General features: G+C 42.4%; 1 protein-coding gene across 6 annotated transcripts in view; it reads left to right on the forward strand.

The window, feature by feature from the left end:
* HELZ (helicase with zinc finger) overlaps positions 1-14,509 on the forward strand; it is a 151,022-nt gene extending 136,513 nt beyond the window's left edge. For all 6 annotated transcript variants that reach the window (XM_055574942.1, XM_055574939.1, XM_055574941.1 and 3 more), the window contains 2 exons: positions 1,640-1,892; positions 6,596-14,509. In XM_055574942.1, coding sequence (XP_055430917.1) covers positions 1,640-1,892; positions 6,596-6,930 — 588 coding nt within the window. In that variant the 3' untranslated portion in view covers positions 6,931-14,509. The remainder of the gene's footprint in view (positions 1-1,639; positions 1,893-6,595) is intronic.
* The last annotated feature ends 4,228 nt before the right edge of the window (positions 14,510-18,737 follow it).

Raw genomic sequence — 18,737 nt, forward strand, 5'->3', positions numbered from 1 at the left:
TAACGTCCAGTTCCTGATTTCCGATTATTTGTAACAACAAAGGTAAAAGGAAGTTCCCTCCCAGTCATAATTGTTGCAGAAGGGGAATCCCTTCCAGGGCCTGAAACTGGGCTCTTGTCTGACACTCGGAAACGAATTGTCTGAGGGGACACATGTGCTGACAAAGCAAGAGATTTTATTGAGCAGGGCGCCCCCGAGGAGAGCAGCAGGGTAAGGGAACCCAGGAGAACAGCTCTGCCTCAAGGCTCACAGTCTTGGCGTTTATGGTGATGGCATTAGCTTCCGGGTTGTCTTTAGCCAATCATTCTGACTCAGTCCTTCCTGGTGGTGCACGCCTTGTTCAGCCAAGATGGATGCCAGAGAGAAGGATTCTGGGAGGTGGTCAGACATGTGGTGTTTCTTTTTGACCTTTCCCGAACTCTTCCGGTTGATGGTAGCTTATTAGTTCCGTGTTCCTTACCAGGCCCTCCTGTCATAAAACAACTCATGCAAACAGTTGCTATGGTGCCTGGCCACGGTGGGCGGTTTCCATCAGTGTGCTTCCCCTAACAGTAATGACTAGAAACTGAATAGCAAATCTGTTATTATAGGGAGAGGGGGAGGGGGAAATAAAAAGCCAGTCCCATCCTGTCATTTAAGATCTAGCATGAAGTTTCTTTTATGTTAGGTTAACAACAGACCCTTCCAGTGTTCTAACGGCTGTGTGTGCCGAACTCATTCTATTCTCACAGTCCTAAGAGCTGCGTACTCTGGGTTATGAAGATACACGTACGGTTGAAGTTCCCAAGAGGTGAAGTCAGTTGTCCAGGGTGATGTTCCCAGTAAAAGCAGCCTGAAGTCTACCCAGAGAGTCTGGCCATAGACTGAGGCTGGACAACTCACTCTGCTACATCCTGCCTTGCTGTTAGGACTGAGATTGAGCCGTGGTCACAAAAGTCAGGCCAGGAAACTTGTAGGTCACTTAAGGAGTTTCTGGCAAATGCATCCTGACAGAGGGCTAAAGAAATTTTCATGCGATGTAGGGAAGAGAAAAACGTTAATTTTAAGTTTCAGACATACAAAGGATTGGTTGAAGACGAATGAATGTTCCGTTTTAGTTGAAGACAGTTTAAAGGAAGGCTGCAGTGGGGCCAAGCAGGTGCACCTCTTTGGGGGTGGGAACCCTGCCTTGCCATCAGGTCTAAGGAATAATAAACCAGGAGGTTGTGAAGGGCCCACAAGATGAGTCTCAAATGGATGAGTATGTTCAAGATATTGTGGTTCAATTGGTTGTGACTATAATATCCCCTTTTAATTTTGAGCAGTATGTTTCTTCATGCTTAATTTAATGTTACCTAAAATGTTGATGGAACTTTGGAACTGAAGACAGGTGCTTCAGCCCCATATCTTACAAACAAGAAAGCAGAGTTAGAAATGAGATGCATCATGTGATAGGACTGCCTGCCAAGGGCCAGAACTGCGTTTGAATCAAGGTCTCCATACACCATGTCCACAGCTCAGGCTGCTTTGTGGGGGTGTTTCATAGTCACAGAAGAGAGTGGTTTTGAGAATTTCTACTTTTACAGTGAGATTGCTGTGTTCATAGGAGAGTAGGGTGTCAATTTCACAGATTTATGAAATGTCCTTCTTCTTTGTGTAGTATGAACCCAGAGGACCGGGTCGGCCCTTGTACCAAAGAAGAATCTCATCTAGCTCAGCGCAGCCTTGTTCTGAAGAAGCAAGCACTCCTCAAGACAGTCTTGCTCAGCGTAAAGAGCTTCAGGACCATAATAACCAGTCTTCTTTCACCTTTTCCTCCCCGGAGTCCTGGGTAAACGCCACCTCATCCACCCCCTATCAGAACATTCCGTGCAATGGATCCAGCAGGCCAGCCCAGCCCAGAGAGCTGGCAGGTAAGGCAGGGTTGGTGTGGCCAGAGCTGCAGTGCCAACTGGTCAGCTCCCGCTGTTGATGGCGTTTTTCTTCTCCCATTTCTTCCGTTTGCATGATTGTCTTTGAACAGTAGTTAGTGGTCATTGCTTACAGCTGTGCCTCAGGACTCATATTAATTTAGGACCATATAGGTTCCATATATATGATCTGGAAGGTAAGTAATCTATCAGTATTTGGGAACTGATTATTTTGATGATTGTAACCTGTGAATGGGTGAAAGAAGTAAGGGCAACAAAAATATATTTCTAAATAGAGTCACCTTTGCTTGGGAAGAGCTTGCTTTCGGGATTTTTGTCTCTTTTTTTTTTTTTCCAGTAGGGTCTAATATTTTGAGATTTAGAAATCCAGAGTTTGTTTCTTGTATTCTGATGAAGTAAGAAATCCAAATCCAAAGAAGAAAAAGAAGACATAGGAAGGCGTTGGAACAGACATGGCTGTGAACTTGTATGGTGGGAAGTCTGAACACCATTGTCTTTCCTTTGTCTCCTTTTTTTTTATGTTGACTGTAAAGAAACGTTAAATGTAAAGAATGGTATTATTTGATTGTCTGATCTATAGCCTTCTCTTTGTAGGCTGTAAGTGTTGATCTTGGTGAACAAGTCTGTAATCGTTGGTAAATTTCTGCCTTGGTAGCATCAACCTTTGTGTTTTGTTAATTTTATTCCTCGTTAGAATGTGAATCCATTGTTTCTGTAACTGACCCATTTTGGAGCATGTGCATACAAGCATATTTTTAGAACAAGAGGTATGGTAGATCAGAAGCATTAAATAGGTATTAGTTTCATTCCCAGCAAGAGACATTGTCACTTTAATCTTTAAACACTCATTAGTACCTTCTGTGTGTAAGCTGCTGTATTTCACCTGGGATTGCTTTGTCATTTTCGAGGTCTAGCAAAAACACACTCATCATATTTGGATTTCCTGAGAAACATCTAAATTACAAATAAGTGTTGAAAATTTGTTCCTTTTTAGTTGTTTTGTTTATTATAATTTATTTTAAAAAGAACATCATTTCTCCTTTTTTTTTGCAACCTAAACTTGAAGATAGCTTTTGGTTTTCCTTGTGGCTCAGCAGGTAAAGAATCGGCCTGCAATGCAGGAGACTTGTGTTCGATCCCTGGATTGGGAAGATCCCCTGGAGAAGGGAAAGGCTACCCACTCCAGTATTCTGGCCTGGAGAATTCCATGGACTGTATAGTCTATGGGGTCGCAAAGAGTCAGACACGACTGAGAGACTTTCACTTTCACTTTGGCCAAAATCAATAAAAAGTTGATAAGGTAGAAATTTCCTAAACAAGTGCCCAGAGCATATGTCATTTATGGTGTCTTTTCCACAAATATTATTTTTTTTTTCCTTGTGTTGTTTAGTCACTAAGTCATGTGGTGTGTTTAGTCGGTAAGTCGTGTCTTACTCTGTGACCCTAGGGACTATAACCCGCCAGGCTCCTCCGTCCATGAGATTTCCTAGGCAGGAATACTGGAGTGAGTTGCCATGTCCTTCTCCAGGGGATCTTCTGACGCAGGAATCAAACCTGGGTCTCCTGCATTGACAGGAGGATCCTGTGCCACCGAGCCGCCGGGGAAGCCCGTTTCTTCATTGCTAGAAGACAAGTAGTAGTGTCCTCTAGTTGAAAGTAACACTTAACTCAGGGGTTCCCAGGTGACGCTAGTGGTAAAGAACCTGCCTGCCCGTGCAGGAGACGCGAGAACCTGGGTCGGGAAGATCCCCTGGAGAAGGACATGGCACCCACTCCAGTACTGCCGCCTGGAGAATCCCATGGACAGAGGAGCCTGGTGGGCTATGGTCCATGGGGCCACACAGAGTCAGACATGACAAAGCACACACACACCACTTAGCTAAATGTTTAAAAACTAATTCAAAAATCACTAATATCCTGAAGCACACCTTCTAGTCTCACAGCACGTATATATGTGTATGTATTATGTGTATATGCATTTATTTTATTTTGTCTTATTTTACTTGTAGAGGAAGGTAGCAATTGCCAGTAGCAAATCAGAAGGAGAATTATCACCACTTGGGAAAGTTCTTTCTAAAGTTTGAGACTTATTTCTTGAGTTGAAGGAAACTGTATTATATTGGTTTGGAATTTAAAGGAGGTCATGATATGGCTGTGTTTCTCCACATTTGCAAGCATGAGAGCAAAGGTCATGTTTCTGACCTTTTTGAACTTTGGATTCCCATTTTGGCACTGATCACACTTCTGGCTCTTGGTGAACGCCTGACTGCTGAGCAAGGAGAGCATGAAAACAGATCCTGTGCGATCGAGGGGGTGACCAGTCTCAGTGTGGGGCCTGGTGCCTGACGGCGCCCACAGTGAGGGTGGGGCTCATCCCTCGACACTGGGTGTTCCAGTTCTATTCTCTTGTCCTGGTGACAAAGCATACTTTATCAAGCATTTTCTTTTCATAAACAGATGAAAATTAAAGATTAGGTAGAAAAATGTATTTTGAAAAAAAAAGTATTGGTTGCCAAATTAGTAAAATTCATAGTTTTAAAGAATAGTTTGTCTTATCTGGAGTATATGTGGTAAATCAGATTGACAGACATCTTTACTTTCATGGTTAGATAAGCATGTAGGCATTAGGTTAAACTGCCTCTAAAATATTATTTTGTATGTATTATTTAATTAAAAATATTCTAAACTGTAATTGTCATGAAAATGAGAGCATGGTTAAGTAAGAAGACTTGGTAAATAAAAATAGTTTTGAACAACCAATAAAATACTTACTTTGTGTATTAGGCCATGCAAGATCCTTTTATATTGAAATGTTTGTTAAACTAATACTCTTAAAAGCAATTGTTTTCATTCACAAAATGACATTTAGACGGGAAAGGTGATAAATGTTCCAGAAAGCTGTTAAATGGCTTAAAACAATTTTAAACAATTTGTGAATTTTTTAAAGTTTTAAAATAGTAATATGAAATTAGCATACTGAGTCAATGAAATACTAAAACTAAACTTTCCAAGCCACAAATAGGTAATAAACATAGGGGAAAATGTCCATAAATATCAATAATCAAAGACATGCAGAGTAGAACTGTCAGATAATTATTTACTTATAAACTAGGCTAAAGATAAATAGTAACACGAGTGTTGTGGTGCAGTAGGGACACGGGCAGATCTGTTGGCTGCGTATAATCGGGCAGAGCTTCCCCACAGGCTGATTTGGCCACGGTTAGCGTAGTTAGCATTGTGTGCCCCTGGTGGCTCAGCTGGTGGGAGAGAATCCACCTGCAATGCGGGACGCCTGAGTTTGATCCCTGGTTTGGAAAGATCCCCTGGGGACGGGAACAGCTACCCACTCCAGTATTCTGGGCTGGAGAATTCCATGGAATATACAGTCCCTGGGGTCACAAAGAGTCGGACACGACTGAGTGACTTTGACTTTCACTCTGATGGTTAGGGTATGTTTAGCTTTGTAAGAAACCAGCAAACTCCTGCACCAAGAATTCCTGTTGCTCCACGTTTCACCAGCATTTGGCAACGTCAGTGTCCCGATGTGGGCCGTTCTGATAACTGCTCAGTGGGGTCTCATTAGATGGGGCTTTTCTGGTGGCTCAGCTAGTAAAGCGTCTGCCTACGATGCAGGAGATCCGGGTTCGATCCAAGGGTTGGGAAGATCCCCTGGAGAAGGGAATGGCAACCCACTCCAGTATTCTGGCCTGGAGAATCCCATGGACTGTCATGAAGAGTCGGACACGACTGAGCCGCGTTCACACACACATGCACTCTATGGTACTTTTAGGGATTTATCTCAAGGAAACAGTCAGGAATATTTAGGAAACTTTATCTTCTATAACATTTGAAAAGTGAAAAATTGACTGCTATCCAGATTTCTTTAAATGAGAGGTTCCTTTAAAAAGTTACGAAATGTCTGCATTGTTTGACATCCTTAGGGAATGCACCAACAGGTTAAGCCTTAGCTCTGGTATTTGGAAATCTGAATGGCTTATTTTCTTCTTTGGCTTTTGTGTAGTTTCAAGTTATCCTCAATGAATATGCATTATGATTATCACTCAATATAATGGTTAAATTTTTAAAGGATTGGAAACAAAATCAGTGTTTAAAGCAAATTATGATGTAGTGGGGCCATGAAATGAGTTAGGAAGAGTGGAGTCAATATTAAAATCAGGCAGATTACAGGAAGTGTGAAGTGAAGTTTACCGTTCTTCTCTCACTTTATTCCATTTTTACTTACATATTACAAGAAAAGGTAGCATTTTTAAGAAACAGAATCTGATGCTACTGTTCTTCAGTTAATAATAGAAGCTATCTTAACCAGACGACTGGTTGAAGAGCTCATTTTTAAGAAAGAACGTATTTGCTCCCATTTTCAGCCTATGAGTAGTTAATAAATATCAAAGTGTACAATTAAACAAATTAGTTTTTTGAAGCAGACCTTCAGACTTGACCTTCAGTTTTTAATATGTCTAGTTATTGCAGCTTACATAGTTAACTTTTTTCAAGTGTTTCTGAGATGGAGAAGTTTGGTTAGATATGTTGTGGTTTCAGGGTTCTGTGGCAGAAGCCGTCTGTCCCTGAGTTCCTGAGGTGAGAACCAGTAGAGACACGGAGTTAATGAGGTGCCTGGGCGTTGCTGGGCTTGCCCCTAAATCGGTGTTACTGTTTTCTGCTTCTAGCTCCACCCAAGACCATCAAAGCCCCCGAGGAACATCTGAAGCCTGAGAGCCTTGAGGGGTCCAGTTCCTTCAATTACAGCGTGCTGCAGCATCTCGGCCAGTTCCCCCCGCTCATGCCCAACAAGCAGATCGCCGAGTCGGCCAGCAGCAACAGCCCGCAGAGCTCCGGGGGCGGCAAGCCTGCCATGTCCTACGCCAGCGCCCTGCGGGCCCCTCCAAAGCCCAGGCCCCCGCCCGAGCAGGCCAAGAAGAGCAGCGACCCTCTGTCTCTGTTTCAAGAACTCAGCCTGGGCAGCTCAGCCGGCAGCAATGGCTTTTACTCCTATTTTAAATAATCACTTTTTTTCCTCCAGGGAGAATGTTCTAATTTCTGTATCAGTAGAACTAAGGTAGCCAGCCTTCACCTATAGCTGCACAGTTTCCTTTGTTTTCATGTTAAATATGTTCTCACTTAATTGCTTTGCTGCTAGACTTGCAACTAATTTTTTTTAAGTATATTCCATTATTTGCATTTTTGACGTGAGTCAGAATTTTGACAGCTTTTATGTGGAATAAAAAAATATTTTTAAATTTGTGTATTGTTATATATGTTTGCATCAAGCTAGCAGCTAAGAAGTTAATTGTGCAACTATTAAAAAAAAAAAGAAAAAAAAGTTTGTCTAAAATGTATTTAAAGAGAAAAAAAATTGTAAGTAGCATTTACATTTATTCAATAATATTACCATATGCTGGGTTTCTGTACCAGAAATGGCCAGTTGATGTACAAATGTATGTTATTTTTGCTTAAATTCATTGAAAATTTTTTAAAATAAAGGGGCAGCATCTTCTGAATACTTTTAAGTTTCATCAGCTTTTTTTGGTGGCAAGATGCTGCCCTCTAAAACTTTTATAGTTTTAGTCTGTATGATGCGCTGTTGTCCTCTCCATCCACCGTAGGACAGAGTTAAAGGCATTCTTTGCAGGTGTATTTCCTATGCCACTGTTTTTTGTAACCTGAAAAAAACATGGGCATACTTAGTTATTTTTTGGACAAGCTACTCTTCAAGCTTGTTTTTAATGTTAATTTGATAGTGTGGTTTTTTTTAAACAAATCATGAAGCTGAAAAATTTTTAGGATTGTTGGTGCTTAGTAGACTTGATAACTATTTTAAAAATGCGTGAATTTAGTAAAATCTTTTTTTCCCCACTCTGCATGTGTAAATGTTTGTAATCTGGCTTCCCCCTCCAGTGGTTAAAGAACTGTGCCGCTTTACGGTTTCTTTTCCCTCCAGTAAAAATTTTGGTACCTTATTTGATGTTTACATTAAAATGTGACATTATACATGGCAAATTCAAATATTTTGCTAACTGTTTTGTTTGAGGAATATAATTAAAGAAGAAATATAATGTTTATCAGAGATGTATCAAAATTCATCAAAATCTGGGGCAAAAACTACCCTTGTTTTTCGTCTTTCGATTCTTCTGAAAGAACCCCACTGAACTTGTACAAAAATATAAAATTTAAACAGCTGTCCTAAATATTCTACAGTCTAGACATTGTTTTGAGTGAACTTTGGTAAAATCCAAAGAAAAGCGTTGACCCTCTTCAAACGTGTGGTCTTGTGACACTTTGGAAGCAAAGCATGTCCGCATTGTTTTCCTGACCTAGTCGTACTTTTCTATTTCAGAGGTGTCTTGAAACTACAATGTAACCTTTTTTAAAAAATAAAATAATAGGATAAGGTTGGGAAACATTGCAAATCCTGAATGGATCCTGATGATCCGTTCAGAAATAGTTTTTTGGAAGACTCCTTTTGAGTAGGCCATCATATATTTGCAGCCCATTTGTAAAACAGTTGAAAAGCAGAGGGACAAAGGAAAGCTTGTACAGCAGGAGTCTGGCCGCAGCAGCGGTCCCCTGTAGCCATAGGAGCTCGGGAGAGGAGAGGGGAGGGCCTCTGGTTGGAGGTGGCCGAGCCGCACGACCGTCGGGGAAAGCCTCTTCTGTCCAGAGTGCGGCTGGCTTGTGTGTGGCCGCACCCCAGAGGCCTTGGTGCTGTGTGCAGTGGCAGGTGTAGACGTGTAGGCTGCACACGTGGCCACGGTTAGTACAAGTCACAGTTGGAAAATGAAGCCAGCAATTGAACAGCACCTCGGTTTCTGTGTACGATGTCAGATCACCACATTCAGCGGTGTTGGCTTTTACTCAACATAACTTTAGTCGTGATAAAAGAAGAAAAAATCTTGCTACATAGCTGCGTATTTCCAACTTGGTGACAAAACTCAAGATAGAGCCCAAATGAAAATGAGATCCCCTGACGTGAGGGTGTCTGTGAAAAGCAGCGTTCTTGTCAGTGAGGACCCTCCTCCCCCACAAATATCCAGGACTACGACACAGCTAGGTGAATGGTCGAAAGTTTGTTGGTGAAGACTGAACTGTCACCTCAGGGCTGTCAGTTAAGCCTGTGTCATAAAGGAATTGCCTAATGACCTGTTTTCCATACCTGAACCTTTAAAAAATACTAGTTTTAAAATTATTTAAATGTGCCCACCCCACCACCTTATATAAGTATGTTGATGATGGAAGCTTTGCCTAAGGAAGCTTGGGTCGTTGTGACTTCAATGTGCTAAGCAGTTATTTCTGAAAAACTAAAAATAATAGCTACTTCTTAGTCCTCTGCTGTGCTGAGCATGTCTGAGTGATCTTTATTTCTTTGTCGTTCCTGTAGCCAGTCAAGGAATCAACGTTCTTCCCATCCAGTACGCTCTTAGATTCACCTTCAAATGCGTACGCCAACCTCTAATAGGCTTAGTCCTCAGCTTTCCTTAATGCCGTATTTCCAGCTGTGCTTTGAGTATTATGTATGTGAATACCTTGTGAGAGTTTTGAGGAAGTCTTAACTGCAAGAATCATTGCAAGTTTCCATTGCAGTGAGTGAGGCGTGGCTTCTGAGTACCATTCCTGCTCCTGGATCTGACTTGGGCAGCATGAGCAGGCGCCCACGGATCAGACTGATGCAGCAGTTGATGGTCGGCCCCCTTGTCTGCAGGGGCCGTGGTCACAGAGTCAACCAAGTGCAGATCAGAGATACTAAAAAAGATTCCAGAATATTCCAGAAAGGAGAACTTGAATTTGCCATGCACTGGCAACCATTTACATAGCATTTATATTGTATCAGGTATTATAAGTAATCTAGAGAATGATTTAAAGTATATGGGAGGGTGTGTGAGTTACATGCAAATACCGTGTCATTTTATAGAAGAGACTTGAACTCCAGCCCCTGCAGATCCCAAGGGATGACCTTATTTCATATAAAGGTTCAACCTAAGTTCAGATGGAACTTCCTTATTTTTAAAGCTTGATGTTGCCTCTGGGATAATACCAAGTGTTACCAACTTCCTTTTCTTGCAATACAGATTTCTTCCAAGTGAAGTTAATTGTTCACATGCTGTCTTTCTGCTTCTTTGTTCTCTGTATCACTTTGAAGTTTCCTTTTCTTTTGCCAGAACTATTTTTTATTCATTTTACTTTTTAATTTCAGTGCTACTGAGATTTTTTTTTTTACATTAAACTTCTTTTGGATGATAGAATTTGTAGAGTTTTCATGCTAATTTTTTTTCCTGATCTAAAAATGAATTTCTATTAAGATTTGAAGAGCTTCATTCACTGTAACATGGATATTTCTGGTGTGTTTAAAGGGGGTTTTGGTTGCTATTTTGGCATTTTGGCTTGCGCTTTGCCAAATTGTTGTAGCAGAGCTTCGTTTTTGATTAACCAGCAGTTAATTATTGACCATTTAAACAACATAACCTTCATTTTCCTTTCCTCAGACAGGTAGGCTTTCTTTCTATCCGGGTCATTCTGTATGTGTGAAATAACAGACTGCCTTGTGTGGCTTTATTCATCAAAGATTCTAGAATAAGTTTGGGTTTGATGTAAACATCAATTGGTCTTTTCGGTTCAAAGAATTTCAGAATAAGTAAAATAAGCAGAATTCCCACTGAATAAGCATTACCTAATTAAACATAGCAGTCTCCAAGACCTATTTGTGAAAATAGTTTCTGTGTTTATGGAGGCATTGAAATTGCTGAGAAAGTTAACCGAATTTCCTAACTTGAAATAATGAATATATAGTGTTACCTTGCTCTCGTGTAGTCGATTTTACATGTTTCATATTTTCCATGTGTACACATCTGAGAGCAAAGCTATAAACATGTAAGAATTCATCTCTAGCCACCTTGACTAGAGAGAGCCACTTTGCCTAAGAGCCAGGGTGTGAAAACCAGCGTCAAGATAAATTTTAGATTTCAACTACTGTTATGAAGAAGATTAGATTTACTGAAATCACCATTTTAAGAAGAGACACCTGTTATCCTTAGACAGCATTTTTTCAAACTGGAGTTGTTTTCAAAAAGAGAACCCAGAAAAAGCCTATAAAAATACAAGATTAAAACTTTAAATATATTGAAAGATACAAATTGCTACCTTAAATGTTACTTAGGCTATCTGGTTTTTCTTCTAGCTCCACAAAGGTAGTAATTTGTCTTTTGTAAGATTTACCGGACGTGTTTCTTGCTAACCATCCCTTTAAAGTAGGAGAACCCTCAATTTCTAGCATGACCCTATGTGTTCCTAAATCTCAAAATAAATGTTTGAGTGGATCTGATGGTTTGCTCCACTCTTTGCCACCTGATCCACAACTATTAGGCACTTAGAAATAACGGATAACGTTCTAACTATGATTTCTTGTTCAGAATATCACTTAGTGCTGTCCGTCACATACTGTAAAGACATCAGGAAATAGTAAGCGGCATTTCAGCCTTCAAAGTACTCCTTGTATTAGGTTTCTCAAATTCTCCTACTTGAGGTTGGATGTTTATGTGCTGAGATTTCACTGTCAAGCTGCTAAATTCACACTTAACTACTTTCATACCTGTTTAATAAGCAATTTCAAGACCATTGTTACAAGGAATGAATCTTACTAACATTTTTATAAAACACATTCAAGAAATGGCATTGTTATTCCTTTAAATTAGAATATCAGATTAAACAATTACAAAAATTTTAATGTATTTAAATTTTTTGAAATGTTTGAAAATAATCTACTTTGGAATAAATGTTAAGGAAATAGTCACAGGAGTTTCTAAATTTCTTTGAAAGGAGGTACCTAACAGAAGAATCTAGACTTAGTAACGTGAACTTTGGTTAAATCCTAAACTCAGTTTTACAGTGTTAGTCTAAAGCTTCTAAAACTGGAGTGTTGAGAAAACCCAGAGACATTCATATACATATAGTTCCAGTAATGTATTAGACCAGACTTCATTTGCAATTTGTTCAACAGAGAGATTTTATTTTGATACGAATATTAAGCATAATGCATAGTAAGTTTTATATAATTCTATAAGTTTATTAAACAATATTATGGACTTTTCATTATATTCTTTGGGAGGCTTTTTAGCTGTTTCTACACCTCATCTGAGGTGTCTTTTGTATTTTATTTTGCATACTAGCATGTGACTGCCTGCCTTAGAACTATGTATAGGAGGGGAAACCAATATTAAATTTTTTTTGATTTTTTTGAAATAAATTTTGTCATTAGCTTCTTTTTTTTTTTTTGATGTCTGAGCAGTGGAGGGGAAGGGGTGAATTCCATAGGTTTCCACACAGAATAGAAAGAGTATCTGTTTACACGTCTGTCCTGTCTGACTGAGTAGGACAGAGCAGTGGATCTCAGAGTTGAGCGCCTGCGTCAGAACTGTCCAGGAGCCTTGTCAAGTACAGGTTGCTGGACCCACTCCCGCCATCTCTGCCTCCAGGCTGGAGCCTGGTCATCTGCATTTCCAAAAAGATTCAGACAAGGCTCAGGCTGATGTCCAGGCAACACACCTTGAGAACCACTGGTCTAGAGAAAGTCCGAGGGTCTTTTTAATCATGCATGTATTTATTCAGTGTGCAAAACTGATCTCTTGAGACATTTTTATAATTCGGGACGTTCATGGAGAAAGACCTCTGGAGCCAAGAGCCCTCTGGGTAGGGCGGCCGCCTGTCCCCAGCAGCACTCACCCTCGAGGTCTGTGCTGCTCGTCCAAGTCAGGGTAGGAGTGCTGTCGTTTCTAGGGCGAGTTTGGTTTCCTGTGCACTGCAGCCTGGGCTTTTGTCTAGAAGCTGAGCATTTGTTTGGAGAGCTTAGAGTCAGTCTTGATGCTCCACACATAGAAGTGAGCATTGTGGTAGGAAGCCATCGGCCTGGCACGGGAATGCCCTTTGCGTTTATGGAGGCCCTAAGCATCGGAGGCCCCAGACTAAGACGGCAGTGACACTGAGCGTGGAAAATGAGAGAGAATCCCCAAATGATGTCTTTGCGGTTTTCATGTTTTGGGGGATGAGAAAGGTGAGGGCAAAGGATTTGCTTTTCAAATTATGTGTTTCTCAGGTTAAACTTATTTTGGATTCTTTGCCAATAGGTGTTAGGGGAGCCTGCAGTATTGTTTAGGGAAGAAAATTGACAATTGTCTCTGATTTCTTTGCTACCTTTAAAAAAAAATTTATATATGTTTGCAAGAAACAGTCTAGAGGAATCTACCACCTACACAGCATGAGTTATTCATAAACTATAGGTCCACATGTATGAGCAAGTTATTTTTGAGAGAAACTGCCTATGATATAATAAACCTACAGGTCTATGGATATTTTAAAATGTGTGTGTTATTGTCGTTAATATTCCCCCTGGAGTGCAGCTTGAGAGGTATTGGTCTCTGCCTCTGGTTTTTTGTTTGGCTTTGAATTTACTGAGACTAGAAAGAGAGAAAAAATTATTTTTAAGGTAATAGATTATAGAATGACTTAGATGTAGACCATATGATAAGCAACCTAGAACACACAGCTTTGGAATTCTTAAAACACAGTACTTCCTCCTTGAAAGTCTTGATAATCTTGGGTGGGATTGTTTATATGTTCAGCACAGGTTACTGTATTCAGTTGCAGCTCATAGGGAGCTTCAGTTTATTTATCCTTTGCTTTGCACGATGCCTTGGATGCAGAGACCTCTCTCTGTTGTTCATTTGGTCCGGGGGCTCTGTCCAGGTTGAAGTCCTGACAGGTCAGCTACACCTGAGAATGTTTCTCAGCCCCCACAGAGGACGAGTCAGGTTTTCATGTATCCAGACCATGCCAGCTTCTCATAACCCGTGTGTATGACAAGTGCTGTATCCGCTTTCTGTGCCAGTCATCCAGTCTGATTCTTTGAAACCCATGAAGGTACTGGTTAAATGTGGTAGTTGTATCCTAGGTAAATAGGGTGAATAAAATACCTCTCCTCTAAATTATAAAGGTAATGGGTTTTGCATTTTATTGAAGGCTTCATTAGTGACACAGTGTTTTGTTTTTTTTTTAATGCTTCAAGAATACAGTTCTTATCTAAACTTGTTCAGCTAACTTCATACAGTCATTTAGCAAAGTCATACAGGGTCTTAGTTTGGCAAGCCTTCCAAAGGAAGGTTACATAAAACTGATTTGATCCGTTTCCATCTCTTCAAAAAGTACCAGCTGTACAGCCATCTATCTAATAATCATAATTTATGGCAAAATTATTATTTTTTTCTTTGTGGTTAATGATACCTCATCTGAGAATTCTAATGCCTAAAGAGTTTATCCTTAAAAGTAAAAATGACTTTGTACCATAAAATAACCCCAAAGCCACTCTCTAGGGTTTTTATTTCCTTCTCTTTTTTGTCATTTTCTTTTAAAACTTAGTTTTGGAATTACTTTGGCCACATTGGTTCCTTAGAACAAGGTTTCAGTTCAGAGTTCTACAATTCCTACATTGTGATCATTGTCTCAGTGAAATTCTTTTGTTTTAAAAGATTCATGGTAACACAAAATGTATTTTACTGCTACAACTAAAATGTATTTATAATAAAATGCCTTTTTAATAATTTGGAGATCTGTTTATTATCTGTGAAACACTGTCGTCTGCTTCCTTTCAAGATCAAAGGTCTGACAGAAGTTAAGCACAGTACTTTGATTTTATTCATGATATTAATCAGTAAAACCAGCTAAAGCAACTGAACTAAATATTAATTTGTAAAACTGGGACTCTAGTTTTCAGAAATTTACAACTTAAATCTCTAAACTTCAGCGGTAGTAAAGGCCTAAAGTCTTCAGTTGTTAGTTACCTGAAAGTTTAAAGATCATCAGCCCTTTTCAAATTAAAAAAGTAACCCAGATGGCTCAGTGGTAAAGAATCCTACTGCCAATGCAGGAGATGTAAGTTTGATCCCCTGGAGGAGGAAATGGCAACCCACTCCAGTGTTCTTGCCTGGAGAATCCCATGGACAGCGGAGCCCAGTAGGATGCAATCCAAAGAGTCGAAAGGAGATACGACTGAGCTGAGAGAGGAGACAATCATGAATTGCTCTTAACAAGTCCCTTATTAATGCTGGGCTTGTGCAACCCAGAATTTATTTCAGACATTGTAAACCTAGTTGACATCAACATCAACATATTAGGGGGTGTGCCAAGCATTAATCACACTCCCTCCCCTACCCTCCAAATGCTGGCTGGGCACAAAATTGTCCTGAGTCAGGGTCTCGTTTTCTTTGGGGGAATAATTCTTCGCATGTGCCATGATACGATTTCGAGAAGCATTAGCCAGTCACAGAGGCTTTGTGTGCCCTGGCGGTCTTATTTTAACCTCCCATTAATGTGGCACCATGACTCAAACTTGAGTATACTGTGCTTCGGGTTTGCAAGTGTGGGGAGATGGGACAGTCGGCCTTTCTTAAAGACAAGTTACAATTCTTAGCGCAGTGAATCATATTCAAGATGGGTATCCTGCTTTCTTTGAGTTGACCTGATCCGACATAAATCATTTCTGGGTTTTGCAAAGAAACACACTTCTTTACATATAAATCAAACGGCTGTAGAGAAAGCCCTTGGGGCTGCTATCTGCTCTAGAGGAGTAACCAAGACCAATTTTCACTGGGAAACATGCAAATAAGACTCTCCCAGGTGTTAATTCCTGTGTATTACTGGTGCTCTTTGAAGCACTTTTCTGAGAATGAAAGTAGAATGTGATTTCATCAAAACTGCAAGGCGGGGGATCATTCTGTATGGAGTGTGGGTTGAGCTGAAGAATGGAGAGTCAGCTTTGGGGGCAGCGCTGAAATGGAGCTTGGTTAAACTGGAACGCGCCGACGCTCCTGTGCCTTGGAGCTGAGGCAGGGTCTGTCGTGGGCTCTGGTGCCTGATGCACACAGCGGTGTTGTCCTAACAAACCACTTCCCACGAGGATGGAGACCTCTTGATCGCATGGCCTCAGTTCCAGTTCACCCTACCTGCAGACTGCAGCTGACCTACCTTTCTGAAGTGGATCTGATGGTGCCACTCTGACCGGGAAGCCCTCCATAGTTTCCTGTTGCACTTTCAACTTCTTAGTTGGACTCGAGAGTACTGCACACAGACCCCTAAGTCAGACTGCTTCCCCTTCCTTCCCTAGATGAACCCTCGCCCTTTCTTGCTTCTCAGCAAGGAGCACACCCTTCAGCACAAAGACACCCAGGCTTGCTCTGGGGAATGCTACTTATTACTCAGGATTCTGTAAATTCACCTCCCACACTCCCCAATTGGAATTAGCTCCCTTCTCCTCTAAGGGCCTTATATTTGCGTTACCACAATTTTTGTGTTCGAGTTGGGAGCTGGTGAGCTTCTGGGTGACAGATGGGTCCCGAGGCCCCAGACCTACAGCGTAGGCTCTGCACCTTCTACAGAGCACATCCTGAAATGCCGGCGGAAGCAGCTCAGAGGGGTGGATTCAGAGACAGGCGTAAGGACCCTCTCCCCTCCCCACGGATGCCCTTTGCCAGTGTGGTGCGGCCGGACGCCGGCTGCTGTTGGCAGCCATGGCCCGGGGCGCAGCCACATCCCCGTCCACTCCGCTCCGCTCCCCCAGCAATGACACAGCTTTAACAGTCACCAGTGTTTTGTGTCTTCCCAGGTGTCCCTGTTGGAACCCTCTATTTGACAGCTTCGCCATGGTTACGTCAACTTTGATGGATGCTGCCTACCTTAGCATCTCCCGGTATGTAGGCTTAAACCTACCACACAGACTTTTGGGAAAGTGATGACATTCCCCTTGGTCTGAAGCTCTGGTGGATTTTAAATCCACAGAGGGAGGTGACTAAATAGAATGGGAGCTACAGCTTGCTGAGTCTGTGGTGTTAGCCCACTCTTAGCTCATTAAAGCGGATGCTCTGTAAATTGATTTAAACCATTGTTTTGGGAGACCGTGGGGCTAATTCCTGGGAAGAGAGGACACTAGTGTGATGATGGGGTGAACCAGCCAAGGCTCTGGAAGGTGGGCTTGGCTGGCTGGTCATGTGACTTGCCCTCTGGGCTCCTCTGCAAATAAACCAGAGGAGAATGGGTTTGCTGTTTTGCCCACTAGTTGGACAGAAATGTAATCTGAGGCATCTCTGACAAGCCCTCTAGACATGAGCAGAAGCCACAGGGGAAGGGCCTGAAGTATGGGGTTAGGTGGCTTGTCCCTGGGCCTGCTCTTCAAACGCACCTGCTGTTAGGTCCTCCGTCGGCTTGGAATCCAGACAGGCACATGTTTCTACAAACTGAGCAGGAGTGGGCACTCTTGGCTGAGTCTCCCCTTCAAAGTTTTAAGGAGTTAGTCCTCTTTTAACTTGGTGACTGGGCATAGCGTGAGCGGTGTGACCTGGAACCAAAGTAACAGGGAACTGCTGGCAGGTGTGTAAGCGATCAGGCTTTACCCGACAGATCAGCTCTCCTCCCTGCAACCCTGCAGGCCAGCGGCTCCCAACCTTTGGGGCACCACGGACCTTTTTGGCCTCCAAGGACTGGGTGGAGGGGGTGTGGCTTCTGAATGATTCAAGTGCATCACATTTATTGTGCACTTTATTATTATTATATCAACTCCATCTCAGATCATCAGGCACTAGGTCCCGGAGGTTGGGGACCCTGCTATAGACCTTCTAAAACCTGCATCGTTCCTGCTGGTTGTGCTAAAGAGTGGAAGAGACAGCATTTTGAAAAAAAAAATTGTGCTCTAGTGTCATTAAAGGTAGTTTTGAATCATCCAGCAAAGGCCTTGTAGAAATCTATCTGTTCCTTTTTTTCTTTTAATTGAACCTGTGTCAGTTTCAGGTGTTCAGCAGAAACCTGTCTGTTCTTAAAGGCTGCCGGCTGACGTGTTCCAGCTAAGAAAACCCATCTCATCCAGGCCCGCAGCCACGAGCTCCGCTGTGGCGGATGCAGGGGCCCAGGCCCAGCACAGGGTGAGCCACAGGGCTGTGGGCCCTGTGGGCATGGCCCAGGTCCCCAGTGAGCTCCGGTGGTCCTCTCCCTGCGTGTCCTGCTGCTTCTCTGGAGCACCCCTACGCTCTCCTCCCTGCTCTCTTCGAGCTCACACACCTGTCTGATGTGCCAGTCCACCCCAGGGGCACTGTGAGGAGTGTTTGACTGGGTGGGGAAGGTTCTAGCTGCCAGGGTGACTCAGGAAAATATCACCAACCAAGGCAGGTGCAGGGAACCACACAGAATGGGGTAGGAACTGGGAATATGAGCCCAGTGTCAAGGCCACACATGGAAGAAAGCATGAATTTTGCACAGAGGGGTTAGAGGCATGTCCACACTGGGCCCTAGGGAGTAAGGAGGACTCCAGCAGCTTCTGAAAGGGGGCAGACCACCTGCGGCCAAGGAACCTAAATCACATAGCACTTGGCTTTATTTTAAAGTCACTGACTATATTGGACTCTAGGCCATGAGGGGCAGGTCCATAACCCATTCCTGGTTTTGTCCACAAGCAGGTCCTGTCCTGGCTCAGCACACATGCTGTAGTCAGGGGATGAGACAGGACAATGGTCACCAAAGATGTCCACATCCTGACCGGGGGAACCATACTTTGTATGGAAAAGGGACGCTGCACACATGACTGAGCCAAGGGCCTTGGTGGGTTGGGGGTGGGGAGGGCTCAGCGTGGATGGTCCAGATGGACGCAGTGTGAGCAGAGGTCCTTTCAAGAGGGAGCTGTGAGGCGGGAAGCAGAGACGGGTGAGGGAGCACAGCACCTCCTCTCCTCTGCAGCTAGTTCGTTTACCTTCATCACACACCGCTTCCTCTCTCAAACCTTCCCTG

Source organism: Bubalus kerabau, chromosome 4, assembly GCF_029407905.1.
Source record: "Bubalus kerabau isolate K-KA32 ecotype Philippines breed swamp buffalo chromosome 4, PCC_UOA_SB_1v2, whole genome shotgun sequence".
Taxonomy (NCBI): domain Eukaryota; kingdom Metazoa; phylum Chordata; class Mammalia; order Artiodactyla; family Bovidae; genus Bubalus; species Bubalus kerabau.